This window comes from Gossypium hirsutum, chromosome D12, assembly GCF_007990345.1.
Source record: "Gossypium hirsutum isolate 1008001.06 chromosome D12, Gossypium_hirsutum_v2.1, whole genome shotgun sequence".
Taxonomy (NCBI): domain Eukaryota; kingdom Viridiplantae; phylum Streptophyta; class Magnoliopsida; order Malvales; family Malvaceae; genus Gossypium; species Gossypium hirsutum.
In genome coordinates, this window is record NC_053448.1 from 57,528,621 (window position 1) to 57,555,903 (window position 27,283).

Here is a 27,283-nt window from a genome sequence, read left to right on the forward strand (position 1 = left end):
CATGAATAATGTGGTAGGAAGGATCCATAAAATAATCTATTTATTGTTTTGTTTTTCCCTTTCTTTTTATATTGGTTCCCTAAATAATCAAGATTTATTACAAAAAATTACAAGGACGTTTTGGTCAATAAAAATCGAACGGTTTTCATGTTCCTTTCTTTGATGCTTGCATGTGAAATTTTCTTGCTTCGAACGGATCCCTACTAATTAATTTATGCTAAAAAAAAATTATATGTGGATTGCAAGTTGTGTCAACTTGGTTAACAAACATGTAATTTTGCTGGTTTTCACCACTTTCTAGAGGGATTTTGAAGTCAAAATCAGTGAAGAAAATTGTTGAAATTTTATAATGGAAATATAATTTCATTATTATTTTTACTCTTATTATAATATGAAAATAGGGAAAAGAGTTGTGAACTAGTTGGGTATGTTTATGTAATGTGCATACAACAGTAAAAATTTATATTCAAAGTAATGCAAGGGGCACTTTTCGTATTCCATGTGAAAAATCACAATGTAAAAAGGTAGCTAATGTGCAAAGTTATTAAGTAGTTTCATCTTTCGGTGAGTTCTTGACACGAGTACATCAAAGGTCCAAACATGAAGGCAAATTATTAATAATTTATGGTTCACCTAAATTACTTTTAGGTACATCTGATAATTTATTATACCATTATACAACACATCAAAATATATGAATAAATAAATAAACTGTCCGTAGCCAACCAACTATTGATGTGGACAGCCCTTACATGCATAAGGATAAGATGTTACATTTACTATATGCTTTGGATCATCATTTCATTGGTATGGACATTTTCTTTTTAAATATTTTTTTCAGACTATTCAAAGCATCGCCATTTACATGTATATATATTTGCCAAATCTTTATTCTTCCGGCATTGTTGCAGGCAGTAATTTTCTTTTAATTTCCTGCAACATTTAATGGCAATATAAGCCATGTTATATGGTGCCCCTGTTTTTGGTTACAAACAGAGATTTGGCTGACCTGTAATCATTGCCAGCAGCATTAGTGTCTCTCACATGTGATGGGATAATATATGAGGCTTTGAATCTAACACACCTTACCCGTATTCCTTGACGGAATAGAGTATGAGGTATTATTTTTTTTTTTATAAAACTCCTTGCAAGTTTTCAAAACACAATATCAAATGATTTCAACATTCCAACCAATTGCAGGTATATATGTGTACACAATTTATCCATTAATAAACACCAACCTATTAAACCAAACAATACTATATATACATATTTATACCACATTACATAAAGTCATCTATACATGCCATGTTTCAAAAGTGTTGATTGCCAAAATGCCCAAAAAGTTGATGATAGTGTGGATGATTTCCTGACTTCGTCCAAGTTCCGAACTGGCTGATGTCACTATAATCAGGGGAAAATACAAACGAGTAAGCATATAGTTTAGTAAGTAAACATATGACAAGTAAATAAATTTTTCACAAGATTACATACTGACATAATTTTTATCACACATAAATTTCATTGTTTGCTCAATTTCCAGCAAGCTGTTTTTTTGCATCACAGTCGTAAATTTATTTTTATCTAGAGCTACAGGGCTCTAAATTAAGTTCCGTAAATTTTCTCCAAAACTAGACTCATATACCTTTCCACCATAAAATTTTCAGAATTTTTTGTTTATCCAATTAGTACATTTTATTCTTTAAACCTTCCCCTGTTTCACTGTCTGACAGTTCTAACCTCTCCTTACTAAAATTTACTTATCTCCCTGTAAAAAATTAAAACAATGTTCTAGTTTCTTTCTATTAAAAATAGACTCATTAAGGAATCAAAGCATGTAAATTCCAATCCATAATTATTTTTTTACAATTTTTGGTGATTTTCCAAAGTTGGAGCAGGAGATTTCAAAATCAGTTCAACCCTGTCTCAATAAAATTCAAATATCCCCAAATATACAACTCTTTTGCTTCCCCTTTTTCTTTCATATGAAAATAGACTCATCCAGCTTCAATTTCATATATTACTAAACTTTTAATTCATTTTTCGCCATTTATAATGATTTTTCAAAGTTTCCCAACTGTTGTTGTTCACAACAATTTTGTATTTAAATTTGCTCTTTTGTAGGTTTGATGTTTCCTTCCACCTCACACATGGGTTGATTAAGTATCAAACCCAATATCCCTCACATATTCTCGTCCACCTTATATATATATATATTCACCTTTACGATTTTCCCCTGTTGAACACTCGGAATGTTGTCCGTTATCGGTGGATTCAGCACTTAGCAACCACCAGTGATTCAGGGAATCAGCACTTAGCAACCCCTTTCATATTTAAGATACGGTAGGATCAGCACTTAGCAACCACCAATGAGTCGGGGAATCAGCACTTAGCAACCCTTTGGGGGAATCAGCACTTAGCAACCCCCTTTACATTTAAAATACGATGGAATCAGAACTTAGCAACCACCAATGATTCGAGGAATCAGCACTTAGCAACCCCTTGGGGGAATCAACACTTAGCAACCCCCTTTATATTCAATGTACTCCGGCCTATTCCGAGTGTTCAACCGAAAACCGTGTCTTTCAACACTTTACCACCTTTCCCAACTTAACCACATTTTTAGTATCTATACCAAGTATTTATTCTATGTTCAATTAAATCTCAACATATATTGAATAATATCAAAATAATGCATTAATTCACATGTTTACTTACCTCAGTGCAAAATATCGTAATTTTGCAATTTACTCCACGACCTTCTCTTTTCCCTGTTTGAGATTATCTTCTCGTATTTCTTGATCTATAATAGCAAATTTAACTCATTAAATGTTCACAATTATTAAAATAGTCCTCCCTTAACTTTTTGAAAAATTTCAATTTTGCTCCCAAACTTTTGCATATTTACACTTTTGTCCCCAAGCTCAGAAATTAAATTTCATCTCTTATTCTTATGTTTTATGACATGCTGAACATTTTTCCCTTCTATGACAACATCAAATTCTCACTCTAACACACACTTTTGAACATTAATTATTTTTACCGATTATGTCAATTTACTCGTTCTCGCTTAAAATCGCTTAGCAAAAGTTGTTTAACATAATTTCTAGCTTCATATTCTACCATAAAACAACAAAATAAACACATTTCACCTATGGATATTTTTCAAAATATGAACCCTAACATGAATTATTGCTAGAATAAGCTAAATTAAGCTACCGGGGCTCCAAAAACGTAAAGAACATTAAAAACAGGACTTGGAATCACTTACTATTGATCTTGGAAGCTTAAAAAACCCTAACTATGGCTTCCCCCTTACTGATTTCATTCACCATGAAGAAGATGAGCACATTTTGCCATCTTTTTCCCTTTTTAAATCTTTTTATTACTAAATGACTAAAATTGCCCCCATTAAAAAAATCTATTTCACCCATTTCTTATGTCTATTTTTGTCCATCAATTAACTAATGGTCTAATTACCATATAAGGACCCCCAATTTATAATTTCATAACAATTAGACACTTCTACATGTAGAACTCAACTTTTACACTTTTTACAATTTAGTCCTTTTGACTAAATTGAGTGCCCAAACATCGAAATTTTCGAACAAAATTTTTACGAATTTTTTCCGTGAAATTGTAGACCATAAAAATATAATGACAATAATATTTTCTATCGTTGGATTTGTGGTCCCGAAACCACTGTTCCGACTAGGCCCAGAGTCGGGCTGTTACATTGAAGATGCTGGAAAACCCCAGCACACATCCACCTAAACATACATTTAGTAGGGGTGTTACTTTTTAACATATCTTAATATATAAGGTATTTTTTTTAATCACTCATATTACTTCTTTTGTTAAAGAGATGTTATTTTTTACTAAAATTTTACTTATTTTCTTCACTTCCCTATTATATATTTTCCATGCACGTTTTCACCATAACCAAACAGAATGTAAATAAACTGACTAAAAAAATTATCTTGACAGTGATTGAAATTTTAAAAATTAAACTTATTAAATATCATTGAGTAACTAAGGTCTAGATATAGGATCGGAAGTTACAGTCTATACTAATGGTTACTGGTTAGGTCATAAATAGAGATGGTAAAATTGGCTCCAAAGTAGTGAAATTTTGCAAACTTTGTATTTTTTTTCTCCCCAGTTTGCTCATTGAGATTTGAGAGCAGAAATTAAACATGTTTCCAAATGGGTATTTTCAATGGTTGATGGCAAGCGGTATAATTATTAATTTTTACTTGTTATACCTCCGGCTGTCAATTGATATAACCAGCTAATGAGAGAATCATCTCAGCGATCAAGTTATCAAGTATCTGAGATATAAAATTTTAAAATTTTAAAATATTTAATATTAATATATTACATATGTAGGAAATATACTGTTGCAAAACAAAATCGCTAGTATTGACTGGATAAATAAATCGTGTGTAAATAAATGAAATAATAACTGTATCGTGGAAGGACCACTGCTTTAGAAGCAAATTCGTCTTGATCGGTGTAATCATATAGTAGATGTCGCCCTCAAGATTAACATAGTACTCCAAAATTTGTACACACAAATAAAGAATATGTGACAAAATTAGCGTTGCTCTTCTCAAAGAAATAGAAAAAATAACTGAAAAATAGAGCTAAAAAACTGATCGAAATATATACTGAAAAGAAACAGATGAGCTAGGATAAAAGATAGGTTATTGTTGTATGAAATGAGGAAATCATCTAACTAATTTATAGGACATTCTAAAGGAGTAAAATGGTAATTTGCAAGGCCAATCCAACGACCAGAAACAACCATAAGCCAATGGGTAGAAACAGCTAGAATTTGACTTTTTCAGAATAGTAACACTGTGTTTGGTTCAGTGTAATCTCTAATCATTACGCCCCGATTACGCGCCTATTCTATTACTGGTCTATTCCAGCGTTTGGTTCACTGTAATAGGCATTACACGGCTATTACAATACGGATCTAAGCCCTCAAAATCTCCGATTTTCTATTCCCTTCCCAAATCTCAGATTCCCTATTACGTCCGGCTTCCCTTCCCAAGTCTCTGTTTTACCCTCCCTCCCTCTCCTTTTTCTGTCCCCATCTTTTCTCCTCCCATTTCCCACTGCTTCATTTTTTCTCTCGGAGCACGTCTGGTTTTTGAATCTTGAGGTATGAATCAACGTTTGGTTAAAATGTTTATGATTTGCTTGTTTAAAGTTTTCTAGATCTTTTCTATATCTATAGTTTCTGCTACTTCTATTTCTTTATTTTTCTTTTTGGTGCTAAATACCCGCTCGAATTATTTTCTGATTTGGAATTAGGGTGTTTTCCGATTATAATCTTTACTATTCTGAAATCTTACTAATGCTATATCGGTTACCCACAATTTGTTCGTAACGAAAAACATGGTTGGTATTTTTTCCAGATTTTCTGTTGGCAGGTCTGCCCATCGACGCTCCAAGAGTGCCTTTGTAAGTTTCTTTTCTTCATTTTTTTCCTGTTTCTCTTTTTAGAAGTTTATTTGGGTGGATTCTGTAACATTCAAATCTGAATATTTGGGTTTTTATTTCCCTTTTGGATTAGTTCATTGATGTTTCATCGTTGATTGGGTTTTTGAATTTTAAATTTTGTTTAGTTTCTTGTTCCTTATTGCTTTGATTTGGTCGAAATATCCCTTTTGTTTTATGTGTTGGAATTGGTTGATTTACTTTGGAGATATCATGTCATTATGGTAGAAAGAATTGTCTATAAAAATTATATATTGTTTTGTTTATGGTAATAAAAATCAATTTTTCATTCCTTGCTCCAATTCGAACAACTTTTCAGCAACTTTAGCTCCAATATCCAGTGCATTAAAAGTTTTACAGGAACTGAGTAATGAACTCCAGATTCCAGCATCTGGTTCATCAGGCATTTCATTTACATGTCGACCTCACCCTATGTTTATTTATTTTTATTTGTTTTAGGGTAGCATAGATAGTCAATCTTGGTTTCAGTTGAATATTTTAACTTCAAAAAACAGATTTAATGTTGGAATTATTAAATGATTAAATTCAACAAACAAGTATCCTCTTTATTGATTTTTGCTGTCTCTCAACACTTAATCGATTTCCCTTTTATCATTACAGGTTCTTTCTTCCAACACTTCTTCATCGCAGTCGTCCCCGATTTGCTCATTACAGGTTAGTTTTCCATTGGTATTTATGGTTTTGTTTGTATGTTTGTATTGCTCATTACAGCCTTTGTATTGCTCATTACTTGTTTCTCGATGGCACAGTATTTGATATTTAGCTTTGTAAACTTGTAGTCATTAAGGAGGAGTAAAATAACATTTGAATGTTCATTGTCACGTGAAAATTCATTTCTTATGTATTTATATGTACTGTTTCTGTTTGAAGCTTTCCCTGCACCGGGTAGATAAATGAGTCACTTTTAAATGCTTTATGCTATTGTTCATGATTTCTATGCTATACAACTAAATGATGTTTATTTTTACTGATATTCTTTACTGTGTAAATTTTGAATATATTAATTGAGCCCATATACTAATCTTCTTATTAGTATTTATTTTCATGCATAATTTGATGTTTGTTAACTTGGTCGCAGTAGTTCTGTGTTATTTTAGAGAAATTACATTTTAAGTTGATCTTTTATCAGCAGAAAAGTTTCCCCTGCTTCTATTTTGATGCTAATTCATTTCTATTTTAAACTAACTAAAGAAAGAGTCATGTTGTAGTTTTGGAAGTCCCACAGTATGGAGTTAAGCGAAAATTCCATTAATGCTCCTTACCTATTTAGTATCTTGAGGATTCTGCTATGGTACTAGATAGTTGATAGGCTGCTGATGTTCTCCAATTTACGTCTATGCAATTAGATGTTACTAATAATTTAGCTTTGGTAAGCAAGTTAATATTACCAATAACGTTTTCTGCTTCCAGTAGGCCTTATTTACTAGTTTATAGATATTTTCTGATTTATCATATATAATAAATTTGTAAAGGTTTCCCTCTCCCTTTTTTATTTGTTATTGTAACCTAAAAAGAAGGCATTATGATTTACTTAGCCCTTTAACTTTACAAAAAAAAAATCATTTTAGCCCTACATTTAATCTTTCACATCTTTTAGTCATTGAATTTGCGTGGTTGGACAAATCATCTCAAAATGGAGGGAATAAATAATGTCTATTAACTTTGCTCATATAGTATTTATTTCAGCAATCCACTTTTAATTAATTGAATAAAAAAATAATAATAAGAAAACTAATTTTATGGTGGGTTTATAATTATAAAAGAGATGCCAATGCTTGACTAAGATGCAGAAATAAGACCAGTACATTTGTTATTGAACCCATTACAGTTGATTAATACGAAGATTGATCTCAAATTTGGTAGCAATATGTTATTAATGTTAGTGCCATAAAAAAAAGCTCTCAAAGTTATTATTTTTAAGTAAGATTTGAAAGTGATGCATAATTGATATTATCAAACCAATCAAATTAAAAATAATATATAATTAATTTATCCAATTGAAAACAATATAAGCTCAAAAAGAAATTCAAATTACAATGAAATAAAAAGATCAAATAATATTTTGTGAAAAGAATGATATCGAAGAAGCAAAGAGTCTTTGATACATTTGGAAAATGTATTCATAATTTCCTAGTGTTTGTTTTAGTAAAATGAGTTGAGTCAACGAGAAAACATGCGTTTGTTCGTAAGCATCATTTTACTCTTCACTATCATGTTGATGGAAACACATTCATAAAAAAAAAGGAAAAACAATCACCTCTCTCTCATTTGCATTCTCAAGCTTTGTACAGATTCTTAAGCTTCTCATTTGCTTGAATCTTTTTATTTTCGGTTGCCTGAAATAAGAATGAAAACCAGTACAGTGCTAATATTTACTAAAAATCACAAAAACCTTTTAAGACAAATTATTAAAACTTTTAATACCTTTTTTAGAGGCAGTTTTCTTTGTTGCGTCTCCTTCTTGTTTTTGTTCTTGTTCTGCTGTTTGTTCTATTTCTTCTTTCTTTTTTTGCATTTCTTTAGCCAAGTTTCTATTCTTTTCTTCATGTTTCCTCTGCTCCTTCTAAGCCTCTTATTTTCTTTTCAACTCAGCAACTCGGTTCTTTTCCATCATACACATATCAAAATATGCACCACAGCCACACTGTGTCTCATCTCATCCAAAGTACTAAAATATTGATTGCAATCAAGGTAAGAAGTCGCCATTACCATCTCCTTTAGGTTTCGACACCTGTTTAATTTCCTAGGGTGGCGTCATTTGCAATTTTTATTTCCTAGGCTGGGATAAAACACCCACTTCCTTTATCATTATACATAATTATAAAAGATATTTGTCGATGTATGCTTGCTGTAAGTAGAACAAATATTAGCCTCTTTCCATGTATGCTTGCTATAAGTAGAACAAATATGATATGAATTGTTATAAGGTATAATATCTTTTCTTTTATTATTGTTTGGGTGATTGATAAATAAATGAAATTAAAGTTGCAACGATATCATTTAATAGATACTTTTTTGCTTCGTGTGTTCTAAATTTGCAGTAATGGCTCGTCTGCCTTTAATTGCACAAAATGTGAAGCGTAAAAGAATTGGTATTGCTGTGACAATATGGTTGGAAATCTGTAGAATCGCAATTTGGTTCTTATTTAGAATGGGTGCCAGCCTTAGCCTACATAGACCAAGGATTAGGTCCTATACCATAGATTTTTATGCAAAACGGGATTATGTGAAGAGGCTTGTATATGCTAGTGACGAGACCTGTATTGAACAAGTTAGGATGAATAGAGCTGCCTTTTTTAAACTATGTGAGATGTTAGAATCGATAGGGGGATTGAAGTCGACAAGGTTCATGCTTGTTGACAAGCAAGTAGCAATGTTTTTACATATCATCTCCCATCACCTGAAAAATCGAGTTATCAAGCATCACTTTAGAAGGTCCGGGGAAACTGTTAGCAGAGCATTTTATAGTGTTTTAAATGCTGTCATACGCTTACAAGATGTGTTATTTAAAAAGCCGGAGCCAATTACAGCCGATTCTTCTGACACAAAGTGGAAATGGTTTAAGGTATTGGACTGAGTTTTATATATAGCTTCAACAACATTTACTTGATTTAGATTTAAATTAGTATTCTAACTCAAGGTTTTATATCATGTGATATAGAATTGCTTAGGTGCTCTTGATGGAACCCATATCAAGATTAAGGTTCCAACAGTTGATAAACCTAGATATCGAACGCGAAAAGGTGACATAGCAACAAATATGCTAGGTGTTTGTACACCTGAGATGCAATTTGTTTATGTTCTTCCTGGTTGGGAAGGTTCAGTTGCCGATGGACGGGTTCTTCGAGATGCCATTAGTAGAAGACATGGATTAAAAGTTCATCATGGTAAAGTGTATAGTTAGAGGACTTTGAATTATTCATTAAGATCAAACTTTGTGTGCTGAATTAATCATTTAAAAAAAATTATTTTATAGGTTGTTATTATCTAGTTGATGCTGGATACACAAATTGTGAGGGATTTCTTGCACCATTTAGAGGACAGCGATATCATTTGAACGAGTGGCGTCAGGGTTATCAGCCAAGTTCTCCGCAAGAGTTTTTTAATATGAAACATGCCTCAGCACGTAATGTTATTGAAATATGCTTTGGCTTATTAAAACTTAGATGGGGAATACTTAGGAGTCCATCGTTCTATCCTGTAAGGGTGCACAATAGAATTATTATTGCATGTTGTTTGCTCCATAATTTTATTCGAACCCATATGAGTATTGATCCCATTGAAGCGGAGGTGGGAGAAGGATTACCTACAATTAATGTGGTGGATGACGATGAACCGAATATCACAAATATTCATCCATCGGATGCTTGGGCTACTTGGAGGATGGAACTAGCCAACCAAATGTTCGATGAATGGCAAGCATCTAGAAATTAGTTTGTGAAACTTTTGTAAACTTTTGTATTGATTTTTGTATTGTACTAAACTTGTTGAATTATAATATAATTTCTTCTAATTCAGCATGTGTTATAATTTTAAATTTTTTGTGGTATGGAGCTTTTGATTCATGATATTCAACTTAATTCATTGATTTTATAAAGTGTTGACCTTTTGAATCATGATATTAAAATAGTAATTAATATAATTTGTTTTTTTTTGTTCTTAAGATCATTATGTCAGGTGTTCCAGAATCAAATGCTTCTTCTCAAGCTTCTCGAGGAAGCAAAAGAAAATGGGTTCCCGAGGAAGATGCAGCATTAGTTTCCTGCATGGTGGACCTGCACAATGTTGGAACATTTAATGCTGATACCGGGTTCAAAGCCGGTTATTTGAACGAGTTGGAAAGAATGCTACAAACGGTTTTACCAAATGCAATGTTGAAAGCGAAACCTAATATTGAATCAAGGATTAGGTTACTTAAAAGGGAGTGGTCAATCGTCTACGACATGCTTAATGGCCAAAACAATAGCGGTTTTGGTTGGGACGAGCATAGGCAGCTCGTTGTTGCTGAAGATGCGGTTTGGGAGTCCTATTTAAAGGTAAGATTATTTCAAGTCTTTATTATATTATTTTTACCAAACTTATGACTAATATGATTTCCTCATTTTTTTAGAGTCACAGAGAAGCCGCTCAATTCAGATATCGTACTTTCCCTTACTACGACCAGCTTACTACCATATACGCAAGAGATCGAGCAACTGGGAAAGATGCTCAAACAGCTGCTGATGTTCTTGAAGAAATAAATGCTGAGGATGTTCGTACTACAGGTATGGATGAAGAAAGAAACTCATTCTATGATTGCGAAGCTGACATCCCTTTGGATGACATGGATGTTTCTACTGCGGAGCCGCAACGAGATAGAGACCAAGGGGGTTCCTCATCTTCAAACAAGAGAAAGAAGAAATCTGATGCTCGTGATAATGTGTATTCTTCATTTGATGAGGCTGCCACTTTGTTGGGGGAAAAAATCCAGGCCGTTGGCGATCAAATCAGTAGGAGTATTGCTTCCGAGGTGGTAGTTCAGCAGAAGTCAGAAGAATATCAAAAGATGGAAGAGAAAGCTTCAAATTTATATTCAGCCTTATGGTCAATTGAAGGTTTAACCGACGATCAGCGGTATGATGCTTTGAGTAAAATTCCTGATCATCCAACTCAAATGATCGTTTTCTTTAGTTTACCTTCTGTTGCCCAATTGGAATGGGTCAGATGATTTCTTTCTCACCATTAAATATCAATGTTCAAACTTTTTGATGTTGTAAAACTATATAACATATGGATTATGATGTAGAATTTCATTTCATCTAACATTTTCTTAATATAAGTTAATTATGTTTATGCAGACTATAATTATCAAGTTATATATTGATTTTAGTAAATTCATATAAGAACATTTTATTATTAAGAATTTTATGAAATTATATATCATTATTAAATTATATTTAATATTAATTATTTTAAATTGTATAAATTCATATAAGAAAATTTATTATTAAGAATTTTATGAAATTATATATTATTATTAAATTATATGTAATATTTATTATTTTAAATTATACAAATTCATAAAATATAATTTATTAGTTATAATTATTTTAAATTTTATTAAATCATATATTTTAATTTAAATATATTTAATATTAATTATTTCAAATTTTCTTTTATAGTATCATATATTATGATTTGAATAAATTCATATAAGAATAGTAATTATTAAGAATTTTATTAAATTATATATTTTAATTATAACATATTTAATAATAATTATGTTAATTTATATTTTACAGTATCATATATTATGATTTGAGTAAATTCATGTAAGAATATTAATTATTAAGAATTTTAATAAATTATATAATTTAATTATAATATATTTAATAATAATCATGTTTAAATATGATTAAATTATTTATTACTGATATTAATAATCTTATTAAAATTTAAATAACAATAACAAATAATTTACCAAAACAAATTTCTTCTAATTATTAAGAATTTTATTAAATTATATATTTTAATTAAAATATATTTAATAATAATTATGTTTAAATATGATTAAATTATTTATTATTGATAATAATAATCTTATTAAAATTTAAATAACAATAACAATAATCATTTACCCAAACAAATTTATGCTAAGGGTATTCTAGTCATTTTAGTTTTTTCCATTATGCTATTACATCTCTATTACATTCAACCAAACACAGGATTACTATTACGCCTCTATTCCATTACATTCAACCAAACAGTTGATTTGCTATTACACCTCTATTCCATTACACCTCTAATCCAATACAGCGAACCAAACGTGGCCTAACAGTTTAGAAATTGAAAACTACGAAAAAGAAAATATATATTTAAGGGAAAAAAGTAAAAAAAATTATCCAAAAATAAAACACATGCAATATGTGCCTAGTAACAATAGTGGCACACATGTGTTGAGCCTTTAATCCCAATTACTCAACGAGGGTAATAGACTATATTTAAACTCTCTTACAAGCCATTCCTCAATCAATGTGGAATATGCCATTTTACAATACTAACAGTATAATAGTTAGATGTGAAATAAAAAATAATTAGTACAAATTTAAACTTAAAATTAAAAATAAAAAAAGTAAAAAATTTTATAAAAAATAATACATCTTAAAATCTTAAAAAGAAAAGAGAATTTTTTCTTCGCTTTTTTCAAAACAAGTTAGATGAATGGCTAAAAATTATGAATTAAAATTAATTTATTACTAACTCATATACTAAAACATAATAATAAAAAATAATACTCCTATTAATCCATTACTATTTAGAATACCTAAAACAATCCTATCATATTTGTACGAAAATTAAAATATGTTAGAAAATTGATTCATTTCCAAGTGCGGCCCTTCAGGCATTAGAAAATTGATTTTGGATCATGGGTATGAAATTGAATCGATTTGGTCCATTCCAGTAGCTGACAATTGGATAAATTTGAGGCAAAAGTAAGATGGCACCATTGATGTAAATTTTGCACTTAGATATATTTTGTTGTTATTTTTTTCACTTTAGTACTTAAATTTAACAGATAGATCCATTTCAACTCTTAAACTTGGATTCTAAAAATGATGATAATGTAACATTTTGAGATTATAAAAACTTAAAAAAGTTGTTTTAGATGAGTAAATAAATTGAAAAAAAATGTTTTTATGAAAATTTTAGATAACTATTCTTACATGCAGTTTTTAAAATTTGATGGCATTGATTTTTAATATTTTCTTCATTTAAATTTAAATGGTTATGGAATCTACATAGGTTAAAGTATTTGGGAGTTCTTATATTATATGTGCTAGATCAAATTAGTCCCTCTATTATTAAATGGATCAATTTAGTCCATATACTATTACAAAGAATTAAGGCTAAATTATAAGAGAGATAACATTCATTGTATAAGAAATATCTTGAAAATTATTTTTTCAATTACAATTTAATCCCAAACAAAAGATTTAATTTATAAAACCATAAAAACTTTAAAATATAAATTTTGTTAAAATATTAAAAAAAAAGTAAATATTAACGGGAAAAAAAGCTGTAAAATCTATTGTAGTTCTAGACTTCCTTTTTAATGGATTCCATTTGTTTTATGGAAAAAATTCTATTGTCCAACTCGACTTTTGATTAATAAAGAAACCCAAACTTTAAACTCACAAAATCTAATTTAATATCCATAAGATACATAAAGATTAGTCTTTCTTTTCTTTCTTATTGATTAAACGAAGTAACATTGGAAGACAAAAGAAAGAACGTAAAGCCCAAAGTCCCCAACTCCAACCGCAGCCTGTGAAGACAATCATTTGTCAAAAAGCAGTCAACCCGTTCAACCAATCTGAAATATTGGATCTTGATCTTGATTTTGCCCCTCTTTGGACAAAACCCATATCTCCTGGACTGCTCTCCATTTCAATCCAACTCAATCCAGTTTCTCTAATAAAAGGAAGAAGAAAAAAAATTAAGAGCTAGAATAATTACTTTTTACGTTGCCTATATATAGAGAGAAACAGTGGATTAGATTAGAAGCTTCTGATAGCAAAAATGGCAGATCATTCTGATGATTTAGACCAACTACTTGACAGTATGTTTTCTTTTGTCTTAATTCTTTGTTTTTTCTTTGTTTCCTTTAATTCTCTGTTTCTTAAATCTTTTGAATTTGACCCTTTTCTTCCAGGTGCTTTGGATGATTTCCAGAATCTCAACCTTACCTCTCCTCCTCAAAGGTACTTTCTTTTTGTTTTAGGTCCAAAAATTTGCTCCCGAGCTAAAAATTCCTTCTTTTTTCCCCTCAAAAGCTCGGTGCTTGATTAGATATCTTGGATGTTATTCTGATGTTTTGCCTAGGTTTAGGGTTTTTGTTACAATTTCTTCCAAATACTTAGCTTTTATATTTGGTTAATAGGGAAGGAGGAGGAGATGGTGAAGAAAAGAAGCAAGAATCTGGTTCTTTACCAAGTGGGGTTGTAGGATTAGGAATGGGATTACCTGACTTGAAGAGCAAGAAAAAGGGAAAGCAAAAGGTGTCAAGTGAATCCCATGTCACAGAGGCTCTTGATAAGATGAGAGAACAAACCAGAGAGACTATAAAAGGATTGGAATCAATGTCGAAACCTGGAGGAGATGATTTTGGAGAGGATGGATTGATCGACGATTGGGTGAAGCAGTTTGAGGAGCTTTCTGGGTCTCAGGTATATTTGCTTGAATGTTTTCCTGTTCCTTTTAAGGCTTTGTTTTATCTCCTCCTGCATTTGTTTGCCGTGGTAATTAAGTTTTCTGTTGTTGAATGTCAGGTATCTGTTGATTCCTAAATTGGATTTGATTATTACCTCAGCATGTTAGGGGTAGACTATTTTAATTATTTCGAAAAAAAAAAAACTTGTAGTATTTTAGCTGATCAGTTGAGTAAGATTTACTGGCTCCGGATTCTGTTTTTGAGTTGTGAGTTTGTGTCGGGAACACTTAGGATTCGCAAGATAATTAGAAGGTTGCCTTGCCTATTTCCACTTTTATTGTGCTTGCCGACTTTGTTTTGCATTTGATTAATGTACACTCTACGGCTTTTATCATATAAAAGTAGGACGATGGCCTCTACACCTGCCCCAAGTGAAGTACCTCAAATTCATTTAACTTTGGAACAAACCTCACCGCCGCCCCCCCCCCCCCGGAACCAACCTTCCATCCACCAAGAACATTCCCCCGAAAGAAAAGGGAGAATATGTGTTGATGCATATATAAATGATATTTTTAGGACCATGGGTGTATAAGTGATTGTTCCTTTGTTTCAAGGGAGGATTCATTGGGAAAAGCCCTAAGTAAAAGTTTGGCTTTAAGGAGTTGGTCCTTGTTTTTAGCGCATGTCACTCGTATGATTGAGAAGCCTGGTATGTTATATATGCTCATGATAGATATAGGTTCTCATTGGTTATAAAATGTCTTATTTGAGATGCATGTGAACATTCGAATTTGTTATATATCCAATTGAGACATCTAGGTAATAGCATTGTATGTTATTGTTGTATTTACTCCTGCATGGATTGATGGACATGCATCATATGGACATATAGTACTTTAAACAGTCGAGTGCATGTATTTAATCATACTCGTACCTTAATTTTGAGCAGGACATGGAATCCATTGTGGAGAGTATGATGCAACAACTTTTGTCTAAGGAGATTCTTCATGAACCCATGAAGGAAATTGGAGAAAGATACCCAAAGTGGTTAGAAGAGCATAAATCCAGTTTGAGCAAAGAAGAATATGAACGTTACTCCAACCAATATGAACTGATGAAGGAGCTTAATGGAGTTTATGAAAATGATCCTAATAACTTCACCAGGATTTTTGATCTCATGCAAAAAATGCAAGAATGTGGCCAACCACCAAATGATATCGTGCAAGAGCTCGCTCCTGAGTTTGATTTAACCAATCTTAGCCAGCTGTAAGGGCTCTTCCTTTTGAAGCAATCTTATACCAACCATTTATTTGCAATCTTCTGGTTTTCATCCAACCTGCCTGTCATGTTGTTTCGAAATTATCGTTCCCTATTACATTGTGTTAATTTTTGGTGAAAGGCCATTTGGCAGTGCAAAATGGCCTGAAAGTGGTTTCAAAAGGATCGAGTATCGACATACAGTAATCAAATCATGAATCAATTGTTTTGGTTCAATGATTATGGGAATCGTTAACTTCTGAATGTGGTGTGTCCTTCATTTTCACTGTTCCAAATTACCTTGACTGATATAATACGCTTCAAAGCAATGTAATCGATATCTTATATAGAGATTGCAGATTCCTTTGGATGAACTGTTTCTTCTTCTATTGGTATATGACAAAAAGGAGCATTTTCTTTGTACCCTTAGCTAATGAACACGTTTTAATCTTGCAGATCCCCAGAAATGCTCGACTCACAGCAAGGCTGTTGTATAATGTGATGCAATAGCCTGATGCAGACTATGTTTCCTTATATTCAATACATATTCTTTTAACGTTTCAAGGTAATAAAACAGCTTTCCTTGTTGTTTTGATCCTTCAAGAAATTAAATGCTTTTGTATGTATAATCATGGAGAAAGATGTTTATGACTAAATGACCAGGTTCAGTGTGCAATTTGCTTGACGATTCTTCGAAAACATCGGTTTTTGTAAAAGGGTACTTTCTAGTTTTGTACATGAACAGAGTATTGTGTTAAATTTTGCTTTGAACCACTTATATTGTTGAATGAGAGGGAAGGATACAGTAAGAATTTGTAAAAAAAGATGTATTATATCTTGAAGAAACAAATGAATGAAAGAACAGTGTCAATTACAATATGCGAAGAAAAATTGAATTGAATCAGTGAATTAATTATGCGAAAGGAAATGGAACATAGTGTATAGAATAGGTTGTATGTTGTTTTTGAGTTGGACTTAAGCATCCCACGGTGCAATCCAGTGTCTACCATTGACAAAACTTTTGGCTAGAAAGGGATGCGCCTCATCGAACTTTAGTTCCCTGGCCCATGATACTCCACGCACCGCCGCAGCTCCGGGACCCCAGCACTTATAAACCCCAAAAAACGCAGTCCTGCAGCGTGAACCAATAAGCAAAATGAAATTGTTGATGATTTCTTCAATGACATCAAAATCCAATCATTTCTGATTTAAGAGTAGTATAATTCATTTCTTTTGATAGAACCAAATGAGCTTTATTGATTCCGAAAATGTCGATGATTGTCACAATCACGCCATCGATATTTTCAATTATAAAAAAGACAATGATGGAGGATTGTATTATGATTAAACAGGGCGACAATTTCTTCATATTTGACTTTCTTAGGATTAACATGGAAAAAGATTAGGGTAAAAGTTAATAAAAGAACAATGTGAAGGGAACATACTTATTTTTGTTGCTGACATGGTCCCAGTCGTCCCACCCACCATGAGCAACCAGGTCATCAAAGTAAGTGTAAGCGTAGACAATCCTGGAGTATTGACCCATGGCTCGACCCACATAAAGTGGACCAGTACCCGTCACGTTGCAATTCACGAAAGCAAAGCCCGTCTTCTCGTCGGGTGAGTTTCGGTCGTGGGCTGCAATGGATCCGAATCTCGTGGCTATGGAATGCAGCTCACAGTCCTGACAACAAGAAGCAGCAACCAACCCGTGAGTGAACATAATGAAATCTACCGTACTAAAATACCTTAAAAAGGGAGGCCCCATACAAAGATTATGCTGGTGGTGGTTGCCATTTCATTTGAAGAAGGTGGCTCAAGTAAGAAGAGACGTATGCTTATGAAAGAAGTTAATGCCATCGAAAAGCTGAATATAACAATGTTGAATGTTCATTAAACTTTTAGACCCAAATTTTTTGGCTCCTTTTATGATTGTTTACTTATGTATTTCAGAGTTATCTTTTTGGTTAGTTGGGTACCACTAGTTTCTGACAGACAAAAGGGTCTGTTGATAAGAAAAAAAGCTCTCTCCCTTTTTTCAAGCTTTTGAGACTTGCTATAGCACAATGTAACGTCCTTTTCATTTTTCTTTATCAACTTGTGTATTATATATTTATTTATATGTTATTTCTTCATTCAAGAGAGTCACGAGAACAACCCTTTATCCTTCTTTTATTATAATATATTATCCATATGTAAATGATAAATATAGTTCTTACTTTGTACATGGACCGGCCATTTCCAAAGATGAAATCAATTGATCCCTCAATGTAACATTCCTTGAAGTAATGACGACCAGCATCATCACAAAGAGTGTCTTGTGCACCGTAGAATCCACAGCCTGAGAAATACGCCTTGTCGCCCGATATCCGCAACGCCACTGCTTGCCATCCTTGCATTCCTGGCATCGGTGCCGGTGCTGTATTCTATACAATGTAAATTCAATAACATTATTATTTTCAAGGTTAATCAAATATTTCAAAATATTTGGTGTTGAATTAGCATTTCAATGTACTCGTCATTTGAACTATATATATATTATACCGCCAAAATAAAGTCACATGCAGCACAGTATTAAAGGAAATCTAGGGCATATATTTATAATGTTTTCAGGAGCATTGATAGAGAGTTCTCTGCTGCTTTCACTTTCTTTCTCCATTCAATCTTAATTATTAACGTGAAGAATTTATGAAGTAGTATGTTATTCGTTAGCTGTTCGGTGCTTTTTTATAGTTATTACCTTGAAGCTGATATTTCTAGCAGAGAAATAATTAGCATACACAGTGACAGAAGCAGTTTGATAAGTACGCAACTGTTGGCCGTTGGATCCAAGATCACTTGCTCGATCATGCCATTCGATGAACGTCACCTCCCTCCCTGCTCCCTGCATCATAATGTATGGCTTTGTTGCTGGCACCACCACTTTCTCTCTGCAACGCCACCAAAAGAAACAGCCATTTTTAACGTGTAGGTTTAGCGTTTTCAAAGAATGTTTTTTTTTTTCTTCAGTTTTAAGCATATATTGATGCTTTAATGGCTCTTAAAGAAGTATATGAAATTAAAGTATTACATGTAATATCCAGCGCTGATTCGAATTAGAACATTCTTTCTATTATTTTCCGGGACTGCATCAACGGCATCTTGTACTGACCGGAAATGACCCAACCCGTTAATGTCGACGGTAATCAGCCGGTGACCGATGGGTCCGATCCACTTATGGCGGTGCCTTGTGGAATTAGTAGTACAAGCAGTTTGAATGACGACCGGCCTTGTTGCTACGGATAATGACGGCGCAGGACAGAAAAAAGAAGCTAAAACGAAGACAAAACAGAAGTAGAATAACAAAAAACTACAAGACTCCATTAAAATAGAATTAGGTAGTCAGAGAATAGAAATGATGAAACGAGAGACAGTGAGAGAGACAGAGTGATACGAATGTAAAGAATGTTTGAATGTGGGATTTTTATGGGGTTGATGATTTTGAGCTCAAGAGCTTATATAGACACGTATATATATTACAATCTGGATTAATTGAGTTGAATAATCTTAATTATTTATCCATGATTAAAGTTTATGTTTACAGTAGAGAATAAATTTAGGGGGTGTTTGCAACGGTCATTTCTTTTGGTTGGCTCGCAACGAGGGGGTTATATTTGGAGGAAAAGGCTAGTAGGGTAGCTTTTAAGGTAGCTCTTGGCTGTATTATACGCAAGTCTCGATGTTGGGGACGTATCATTTGGCTTTGTATTATATCATCTTCTGTCATTTCCAACTTCGACTAGGATTCTTACTACATAATTGAGTGATAAGTGTTTAGCAAGTAAATAGTAAGATTTTATATTTGAGTTTTGTGGCAGATAAAACAAGTGTTTAGATACCATAGACTACTCTATGAGATATTACACTCTTCTTGTTATGTGAAGCTCCAACTTTTTAGACATTTCCACGTTGTAATTTTATATGTTATGCTTCATTATATAATTTTAAATTCTAAAATATATTAATTATTATGAAAATTATTAATAAAAAAATCTAACAAAAACCTAAAATCAAGTTATTGTATATAATAGGTTTATTCAAAAAATTAATAATATAATTGCTAATAAAATTAACAATAAAAATAAACATGATATGTAATTTTATCTAATTACTTTAACATTTCATATTTGTTGTGTTATTCTCTAACATTAAACGTATAGTCCTTGTTACTATCAGTTGGTCCTTTACCAAATATAAATAATTAATAATAAATACTCTACAATTTAGTTCATTATTTAGTAGGCCAGAATGTATAAGAAATCTCTCATCAATAAAAATTTTAAATTATTCAAATGAAAATAGTAAAATAATATAAAATTATACTCTAAAATTAAAATAGAAAACACGTACAAGCATGTTTGGAAAGTGACAAGTAATTAGAATTGCATGTAATTATTTGTTATCACTTACATAATTACTCCAATTATCACTCTCCACTTAAGAATTGGAAAGTGTACCCAATTAGACTTGATTCGGTAAAATCCACTAATTACAATGGTTGATAAAACATGCCACATATATGTAATTACACTCAAATTTAGTTATTAGATAACTTTCCAAATTCCTTTTGACACATGCATCAAATTACACCCATTATTTTCTTCAAATTGTGTCCTAAATTTTAAAAACTTTAATCCGTGAACCATCAGATATATTTAAAATTCTAAAAAAAAACGAAAAATGCCATATTTTGACTTTGCTTGTAGAAATTTTTTTCTTGATGGTGTACCTTAATTATTACATAAAATTAATTCAAATTTAGTTAGTATACTTTAATACTTTAATTTGAGATAATTTTATCTTTTATTTTTATAATGTTATTAGTTTATCTAACTAATTCTTTTTTTTTATCTTTTATGTTCATTTTATGGCTAATGTTCAAGATTTGTGATTTAAAAAAAAACCTCAAACTCATCATCCTAACATACTTTTTATAATGTTTGAAGGTATGTTGTAAAGAAAAGTTTTATATCAACATTTTAATTGGAATAATTAGTAATATTAAAATTTTAACTTAATTAATAATATTGTAAAAACAAAAAAAATAAAATTATATCAAACTAAAATAAATTAACTAAAAATTAAATTTAAATATATAAAAATATCATAATTTGAGCTACATGCAATCATGATAGTATAATGTACATATGTTTATGAACTTTACGATTTATAGTTTTGGCTCAGTCCAAAAATAAACCATGCATTAATGAAGTATTAGACTTAATCTTCTCACTAATCCAAAATCAAAACACAAATTAACAGGAAACGGTCACCTTTTGGTGAAGCGTCCGGTGGTGTTGGCGTGCATGAAGAATGATGGTCTAGGCATGGCTCAAATACTTAAAAATTTATTTTATATAAAAATGGTCCACTAAATGGGGTCCACTTGTGTTTTTCGAACGTTGGGAGTACCAAAGTCTTTGCCCTATTAGGGCTAAAGACAAAAAAGCTCAGACTCTGGGACATATATGTTTTTTCTATAATTTCTTCATTTCATCATTTATACGAAGTAAATAATATTACCAACACCAAAAGTCTGGCTTGATTGTAGGGTTGGTTCCCCGTTTAAACAGTTGCTGGTCTAAGTTTGCCCTTTTAACGTTCTGTTCAGGGTTATTATGATTGCAATAACATTCCATGTCCCGACAGGTTTTCTCTCAAATCAGCGCCGTACATTTGGCGCTCGTTTTCGATGACGATTGATGGAAACGGCCCCCGAGTATTCTGTATGGGCTTTTGGTGGGTCAACTAGATTATTCGTTTGACGATGTGGGATTTGGTTGGACAAAGCCCAATCGAAGACAACATGTCTACTCACATGTTTTTCTAAGGCTTAGAGTGAGTTTGGATGGGCGGTGTGTTTACCTGCGATTAGTGTAAAAATAGTGGTGGCGGTGAGATTAGATACTGTAGTGATACTGTAGCGTGAGACAAAAAGTAAACTAAACGCACCGCACCTAATCGCCCATTCAAACCCACCCTTAGTTTGGATAGGCAGTGTGTTTATCTCCGGTGAAATTAAAAACCGCAGTGGCGGTGAGACTGAATACTGTAGCGGTGAGATTAGAAACAATGGTGGAGTGTGTGTTTGGATTCAAACGCAGCTGTAGCGGTGAGGTAAGAATAAAAAATGACTATTAAGAACATCAGATTAAAATTGATATATAATAGAAGTTTTTTAAATTATTTTACTTTTTTAAAATTATTAAAATATGTGAATTTATAAATTAATTTAATAAAATATTAAAATGTATTTTATAATATTTTAATGAATTATATAATTAATTTAAATTATTTATTAGATAAAATGATAATTATTTTTAATTTTTTATAGTTAAATATTTTTATAACAATGATAAATATTATTTTCACAAATAGTAACATTATACTTGGATCAAATTTTGAAGTATCTAAACGGATGATTTTTAATTAAAAAATATAATAACATAAGACACAATAAGTTTCATTATTACTAGAAATTAGGTTTTTAATTATATATTTATTCATATAAAATTATTTATTTTATTGTCAAATTTTAAAAAATAAAATGATAATCTAATCGTATAAAAAAATAGGAAAGAGCGTCGATTAAAAGAAAAGAAAAGAAAAATGAAGGGCAAGAATGAAAATTAAGGACATCAGATTAGAAATGATATACAATAAATAATAAATAAAAATATTGAAAACCTTTACATCAAGATATGAAAAGTTAAAATAATAAATAATTTTTAATTTTTAATTATAAAAAATACTTATTAAATTTAATATGAAGATTGTATATATTAAATTAATAATATTATTTAAAATTCATAAATAAAAAATTAAATATAAAAGGATAAAAGAAAAAGTAAAAAGCATGGATGAAAATGTACTTTCCATCTTTCAAATGGAGTTGCAAATTCTCACTGCATGTAGAACCTCCAGTGGCGCCATGATACTACAGCATGATGAGAAGACTCTAGTGCGGCAATGGGTAAAATCCAAACACCAATATCAGTGCGATTGATTTCAAAAAATGATCTAAACGCACAGAAACGGGAGATCATTTGTATCCAAAGGAAGCCTAAGTCTCCAAACCCATTTCAATTAAAAATTCTTATCTTATACGTTGGTGGTACATAATTTTATAAATAATATTTTGAAAGGAAATTTTATGAATAATTATTTGATATAATACCGATAATTTTTTTTAATTTCAAGAGCGGAGTTGAGATTTTGTTATGTCTTTAAATTGTAATTAAGAATGAATGAATAAGATATATGATAAAATCTGAACAATGCTACTTATGGAGTTAAAAATTTCCACTGTCAGTATACCAAATAATTATTTCATTCATTGGCAATTTATTTGAACATTGCATATCACTGTAAATAAATATAAGAAAAAATTTTGAACAAAATATAAATGAATTTAGTTTTAGATTTGTTTTAATGATATAATCAAATTGAGTGCATCAAATATGAAATTGTCATTTTGAAAATGAGGAAAAATAGTGAAATTTATACATAAAATTGTATAGTGATTATCAAAGAAATTAATTAGATGACAAAACATTGTATTAACAAAAACAATCTAATTAAATGTCTCCTTTGCATTATATCAAGTCTGAGTCTCAATACAACTTGTTGAAGCCGGGAGGTGGTGAAGATTCAGCCAATTTTGGTAAAAATTGTTCCCTTTCGAGTGAGACTTGAAGACGTGCCATGACCTTACCCACCGAACCCCAAGCAATAGGGGCATAACAAAACGCAAAGCCGAAAACAGCTAAAGCTCTTACAACTCCATTAGGGTACCAAGGATATGCCATGACCAGAAGAGACCCAAAAATCCCAACCAAAGGAACGAAGACTTGGATGGCAGGCAGCAAGAACGAGTTGATTGCTATAGACGAAAGAGCAGTGGAGCCAAGGAAATACAGTGTCCAGCCTACTAATGGGTGAATCGTGCGAGGAATAATAGCGAAGGGAACTATATAGGCTGCAAGAATAGACCAGATTGCCATAAATTTTAGGCCAGTTTGGATCAAAGATGTGGTTTTGTCTGAGTTTCGGTAGCATAGTTTGGAGATGCTGGGGCGTGCTAGATGTGTCATCGCTAATATTCCAAGGAAAATAATCGATTGGACTATTATAACCGGCATCTCAGCTGCATACCCTAGAGTTTGACGACGATTTTCGTGCCATTGAATGCCCAAAGGCAGGACAGGCCAAGACCACCAATACCATGGCTTCAACCATAGTGCACCAGGGAAAGTGATCACACTGTTGGGTCCACAAGGTACTCTCCAACGAAGTCTAAGATCTGAGGACCAGCAGAAGAATCAAAACATTGTTTTGGGGATTAGATTTGCAGCTCAAAATCAAAAGCATGGAATCATTATAAAGGCTATAATATATCCTCACTATTTTCACTCACAGTAATAAGAAGCATCCATTTGGTATCCCAGAGGAAGTCTGTATTGCCCATCTAGGTTGGACCCATTTAATGGTGGGTGAAACATGGGCTGGTCGAGCAAGTCGGGGAAGTAAGCACCAATGAATCCCTGGTCAGCACCATCGGGGTTTTCTTTACCAGTTTCCAGTTGATGGACCATGTCTTTAAATACCTCTCGCGATGGCTGCACATAAATTTCTTTTAGGAACCAGTTGAAATGAATCATACATAGAGGAAGAAGAGCTAGAAATTATTACCTGCAACACAAAGAGGCCAGTATGAAAGATGCAGGGGTTGATAAAGACAGCACAAAACTGCCCACATTGGAACAATTCATCGGTTTTCTGTAGGAAAAGATTGTCAGCGTCAAGCATGACAACTCTATCATAGTCCACCAAACTCCAGGCATATAGTTTATTCAGTGTCAACTTGAATCTCTTATCGAAATTTTCTTGACCTTTGTAAGGGTTATTAAGGTTCTCCACCCTCACTACCTTTGCTCCATCTTCCTCTTCCCTATGCCACAAAAAACACAGCCTCATTACAATAAGGAACATTGTTTCGTTCTTGTCCTTGAACATCATGTTTTTGAAAGGATCAAAGTAAAGTAGACCACTCCCATAATTTAATCATAACTGGGCATACTTTGAAAGAGGTTGTGCATCAAACAAGCTACTCTCACATGCTGATAATTCCTTAACCAATACAATACCTGGGGCCATTTCGTGTGCTTGTCGAAAGTGAGTGTGGGTTCATGGTGATTAATTAGTTTAATATTGTGGATCCACCCGAATTAAATTTAGTTTAATAATAATGGGCGGTGTGATTATGTGGGGGAAATCTGTTCTTATCAGCGTACTCTCTCGTTTTTTTTATATTATTTGTGTTGCTGAGATTTTGGATAAGGACGGAAAAAGAAAATCAAAATCAATTTCATTGTCTAAATTTGTTTTTATCTTTAGGTTTAAATGCAAAATTACCCTCAAATTATACCTTTTTTTTCATTTTAATATTAAATTTTCTTTTACAAATATTAATTACTAAATTATAAATTTAATTTTAGAATACAATCAATAAGAATGTGATTCGTGACAAATTCTTATTGATTTTTTTTTAAACGAGGGCAACCTATTTCTAATATTTGATGTAGGTCTATATTTTTCTCCAATCTATATCTAATTATGAAAATAACAAAACACCTATGTAGATTCTGAAAGTAACTTAAAAATATAAACGTGTCTGGGCTCAAGTCCCCTAATTCTTACCGGTTCTTGACCCTTTGAACCTACTTTGTTACAGTTTCCAACAGTGTTTTCGACCCACGGTTTGACATGTAGGTTTCTTTTTTTTGGTTCGACGGATTGACGTGTAGTTGAGTAGGTAACGTCACATTAAACTTGACCATGACCGGTAAGAACTCCTTAATTAAAAAACAAAATTCATCTGATTCATTATTTCTTACCAACATACCGTTTCGTTTTTTCACCATTTGTCTTAATTAATTAACTAAACTAATGAAGAAACTACCGACCGTTACAACTTAAAAAATAACAAAGTTTTATCGATTCAAGAAATTTTCGTTTGTGGTGCCCGAACTCGGATATCCAATCCCCATTATCCATCTAACATCCATTAACAAGATGATGCTCTGTATAATATTTGTTTTTTTTCTAACATAAAAGAAAAATAAGGAAAACTTGAATTGCATTTAAAGAAAACAAAGGAAACTTAAAGAAAACCAAAGGAGAAAAAGAAAAGGGCATTAATGTTAATGGAGACTTACAGTGCACGAACCCAACGGAGGGGAACGTCGAGGGAGGCAATGACGATGAGATCAGCGTCCACTTGGAGCTTAACAAGGGATCTGATCAAGACACGTGTCGCGACGTAGAACTCGTAATCTCTGGGCGTCCCCATGTACATCATCGTCGCGTACGCGTTCCGGTGCTCCTTCTTCTTCAGTTTAACCCCTTGAAACGCCGTCGTTTGCACCACCGCCAGCAACACTAACAAGACTCTAAAAAATGTTACCACATATCTTCGTCTTTCTCCGCTCCAACCCATTCGTTTTTCTCTTTTCTCTTATATGTGATTTTAGGTTAAGGACTTCAAATACCAAAAAAAAATCGAAAAGTACAATAAAGATTTTCTCTCAGTGGCCTTGAATGGGAAGTCTTCAGGCTTTCCAAAGCATATAAATAGGGGAGAATAAAAGCATCGTAGGAAGGAAGCAGACAAGGAAAGCCCTTTAAGAGAAGGTGCAAGTGGGGCATTTTGGATATTTTCGTCTCCACTTACTACTTTCCTTTTTTTTTTCTAATATCAATGCATATAAAATGTATCTAAATTGCCAACCCAAAATATAATATTATTCACAGATTATTCTTAATTTAATTGTACTGGTATTTAAGTGTTGAGGAGAGACTATAAATAATTTAACATTATATAAAAATAAATAAATATGATAAAAATCTATAATAAAATTAATGTTGAAAAAAAACTAATATCTATAATATCTTCTAATTAGTGAAAAATCAAAGATTATGCGATTTAAAACAAAAAGAAAAAGAGAAGGTTACGCGATTAAGCTTCAAGAAGATCAAAATTAAATAGGCTTCTTTAAATTTGTATTTTAAATAGACATTTTTACTCTCATCAATCAAAATATATAACTTTTGTTACATACATGTACCACGTTGGACCAAAAAAATAACACAAATACCACATTAAAAAATGTCAAACTCAAGTACCAAATGAGTTATTAAGCCTATTTATTTATATATAGTTTATAAATTTCTTTTATTTGAAAATATTGTTATTTACTTAAATATCAA

At 32.0% G+C, this 27,283-nt stretch overlaps 3 protein-coding genes across 4 annotated transcripts; 1 reads left to right on the plus strand and 2 right to left on the minus strand.

The window, feature by feature from the left end:
• Positions 1 to 13,806: 13,806 nt before the first annotated feature.
• Positions 13,807 to 16,855, plus strand: LOC121224313 (peroxisome biogenesis protein 19-2). 2 transcript variants are annotated; one of them, XR_005921933.1, is made up of 6 exons: positions 13,927 to 14,128; positions 14,222 to 14,270; positions 14,450 to 14,735; positions 15,669 to 15,985; positions 16,433 to 16,541; positions 16,640 to 16,855. XR_005921933.1 is itself a non-coding variant. In XM_041107386.1 (5 exons), the coding sequence occupies exons 1-5, from the start codon at positions 14,089 to 14,091 to the stop codon at positions 16,476 to 16,478; spliced, it is 738 nt and encodes a 245-aa protein (XP_040963320.1). In that variant the 5' UTR covers positions 13,807 to 14,088; the 3' UTR covers positions 16,479 to 16,855. The 2 variants fall into 2 exon arrangements, 1 of the variants encoding a protein (XP_040963320.1); XM_041107386.1 differs by having other exon boundaries at positions 13,807 to 14,128; positions 16,433 to 16,855.
• Positions 16,789 to 19,533, minus strand: LOC107886077 (probable pectinesterase 68). Its single transcript, XM_016809902.2, has 5 exons — positions 19,047 to 19,533; positions 18,717 to 18,906; positions 18,196 to 18,402; positions 17,422 to 17,660; positions 16,789 to 17,108 (listed from the first exon to the last, which is right to left on the minus strand). The coding sequence occupies exons 1-5, from the start codon at positions 19,337 to 19,339 to the stop codon at positions 16,952 to 16,954; spliced, it is 1,086 nt and encodes a 361-aa protein (XP_016665391.2). The 5' UTR covers positions 19,340 to 19,533; the 3' UTR covers positions 16,789 to 16,951.
• Positions 19,534 to 23,496: 3,963 nt separating this feature from the next.
• LOC107886079 (putative glucuronosyltransferase PGSIP8) lies at positions 23,497 to 26,728 on the minus strand. The gene is made up of 4 exons (XM_016809904.2): positions 26,233 to 26,728; positions 24,707 to 24,965; positions 24,432 to 24,633; positions 23,497 to 24,317 (listed from the first exon to the last, which is right to left on the minus strand). The coding sequence occupies exons 1-4, from the start codon at positions 26,511 to 26,513 to the stop codon at positions 23,629 to 23,631; spliced, it is 1,431 nt and encodes a 476-aa protein (XP_016665393.2). The 5' UTR covers positions 26,514 to 26,728; the 3' UTR covers positions 23,497 to 23,628.
• Between the last annotated feature and the right edge of the window lie 555 nt (positions 26,729 to 27,283).

Coding starts and splice junctions, on each gene's coding strand:
- LOC121224313 (XM_041107386.1), top strand. CDS start 14,089: ATGGCAGATCATTCTGATGATTTAGACCAACTACTTGACA. Junction 14,129..14,221: donor TTTAGACCAACTACTTGACA/GTATGTTTTCTT, acceptor CTTTTCTTCCAG/GTGCTTTGGATGATTTCCAG. Junction 14,271..14,449: donor CTTACCTCTCCTCCTCAAAG/GTACTTTCTTTT, acceptor TTTGGTTAATAG/GGAAGGAGGAGGAGATGGTG.
- LOC107886079 (XM_016809904.2), bottom strand. CDS start 26,513: ATGGGTTGGAGCGGAGAAAGACGAAGATATGTGGTAACATTTTTTAGA. Junction 24,966..26,232: donor CTCCGTTGGGTTCGTGCACT/GTAAGTCTCCAT, acceptor TTTGTGGCATAG/GGAAGAGGAAGATGGAGCAA. Junction 24,634..24,706: donor CTGGCCTCTTTGTGTTGCAG/GTAATAATTTCT, acceptor ATTTATGTGCAG/CCATCGCGAGAGGTATTTAA.
- LOC107886077 (XM_016809902.2), bottom strand. CDS start 19,339: ATGGAGTCTTGTAGTTTTTTGTTATTCTACTTCTGTTTTGTCTTCGTT. Junction 18,403..18,716: donor CTAGAAATATCAGCTTCAAG/GTAATAACTATA, acceptor TACATTGTATAG/AATACAGCACCGGCACCGAT. Junction 17,109..17,421: donor CATGTCAGCAACAAAAATAA/GTATGTTCCCTT, acceptor TTCACGCTGCAG/GACTGCGTTTTTTGGGGTTT.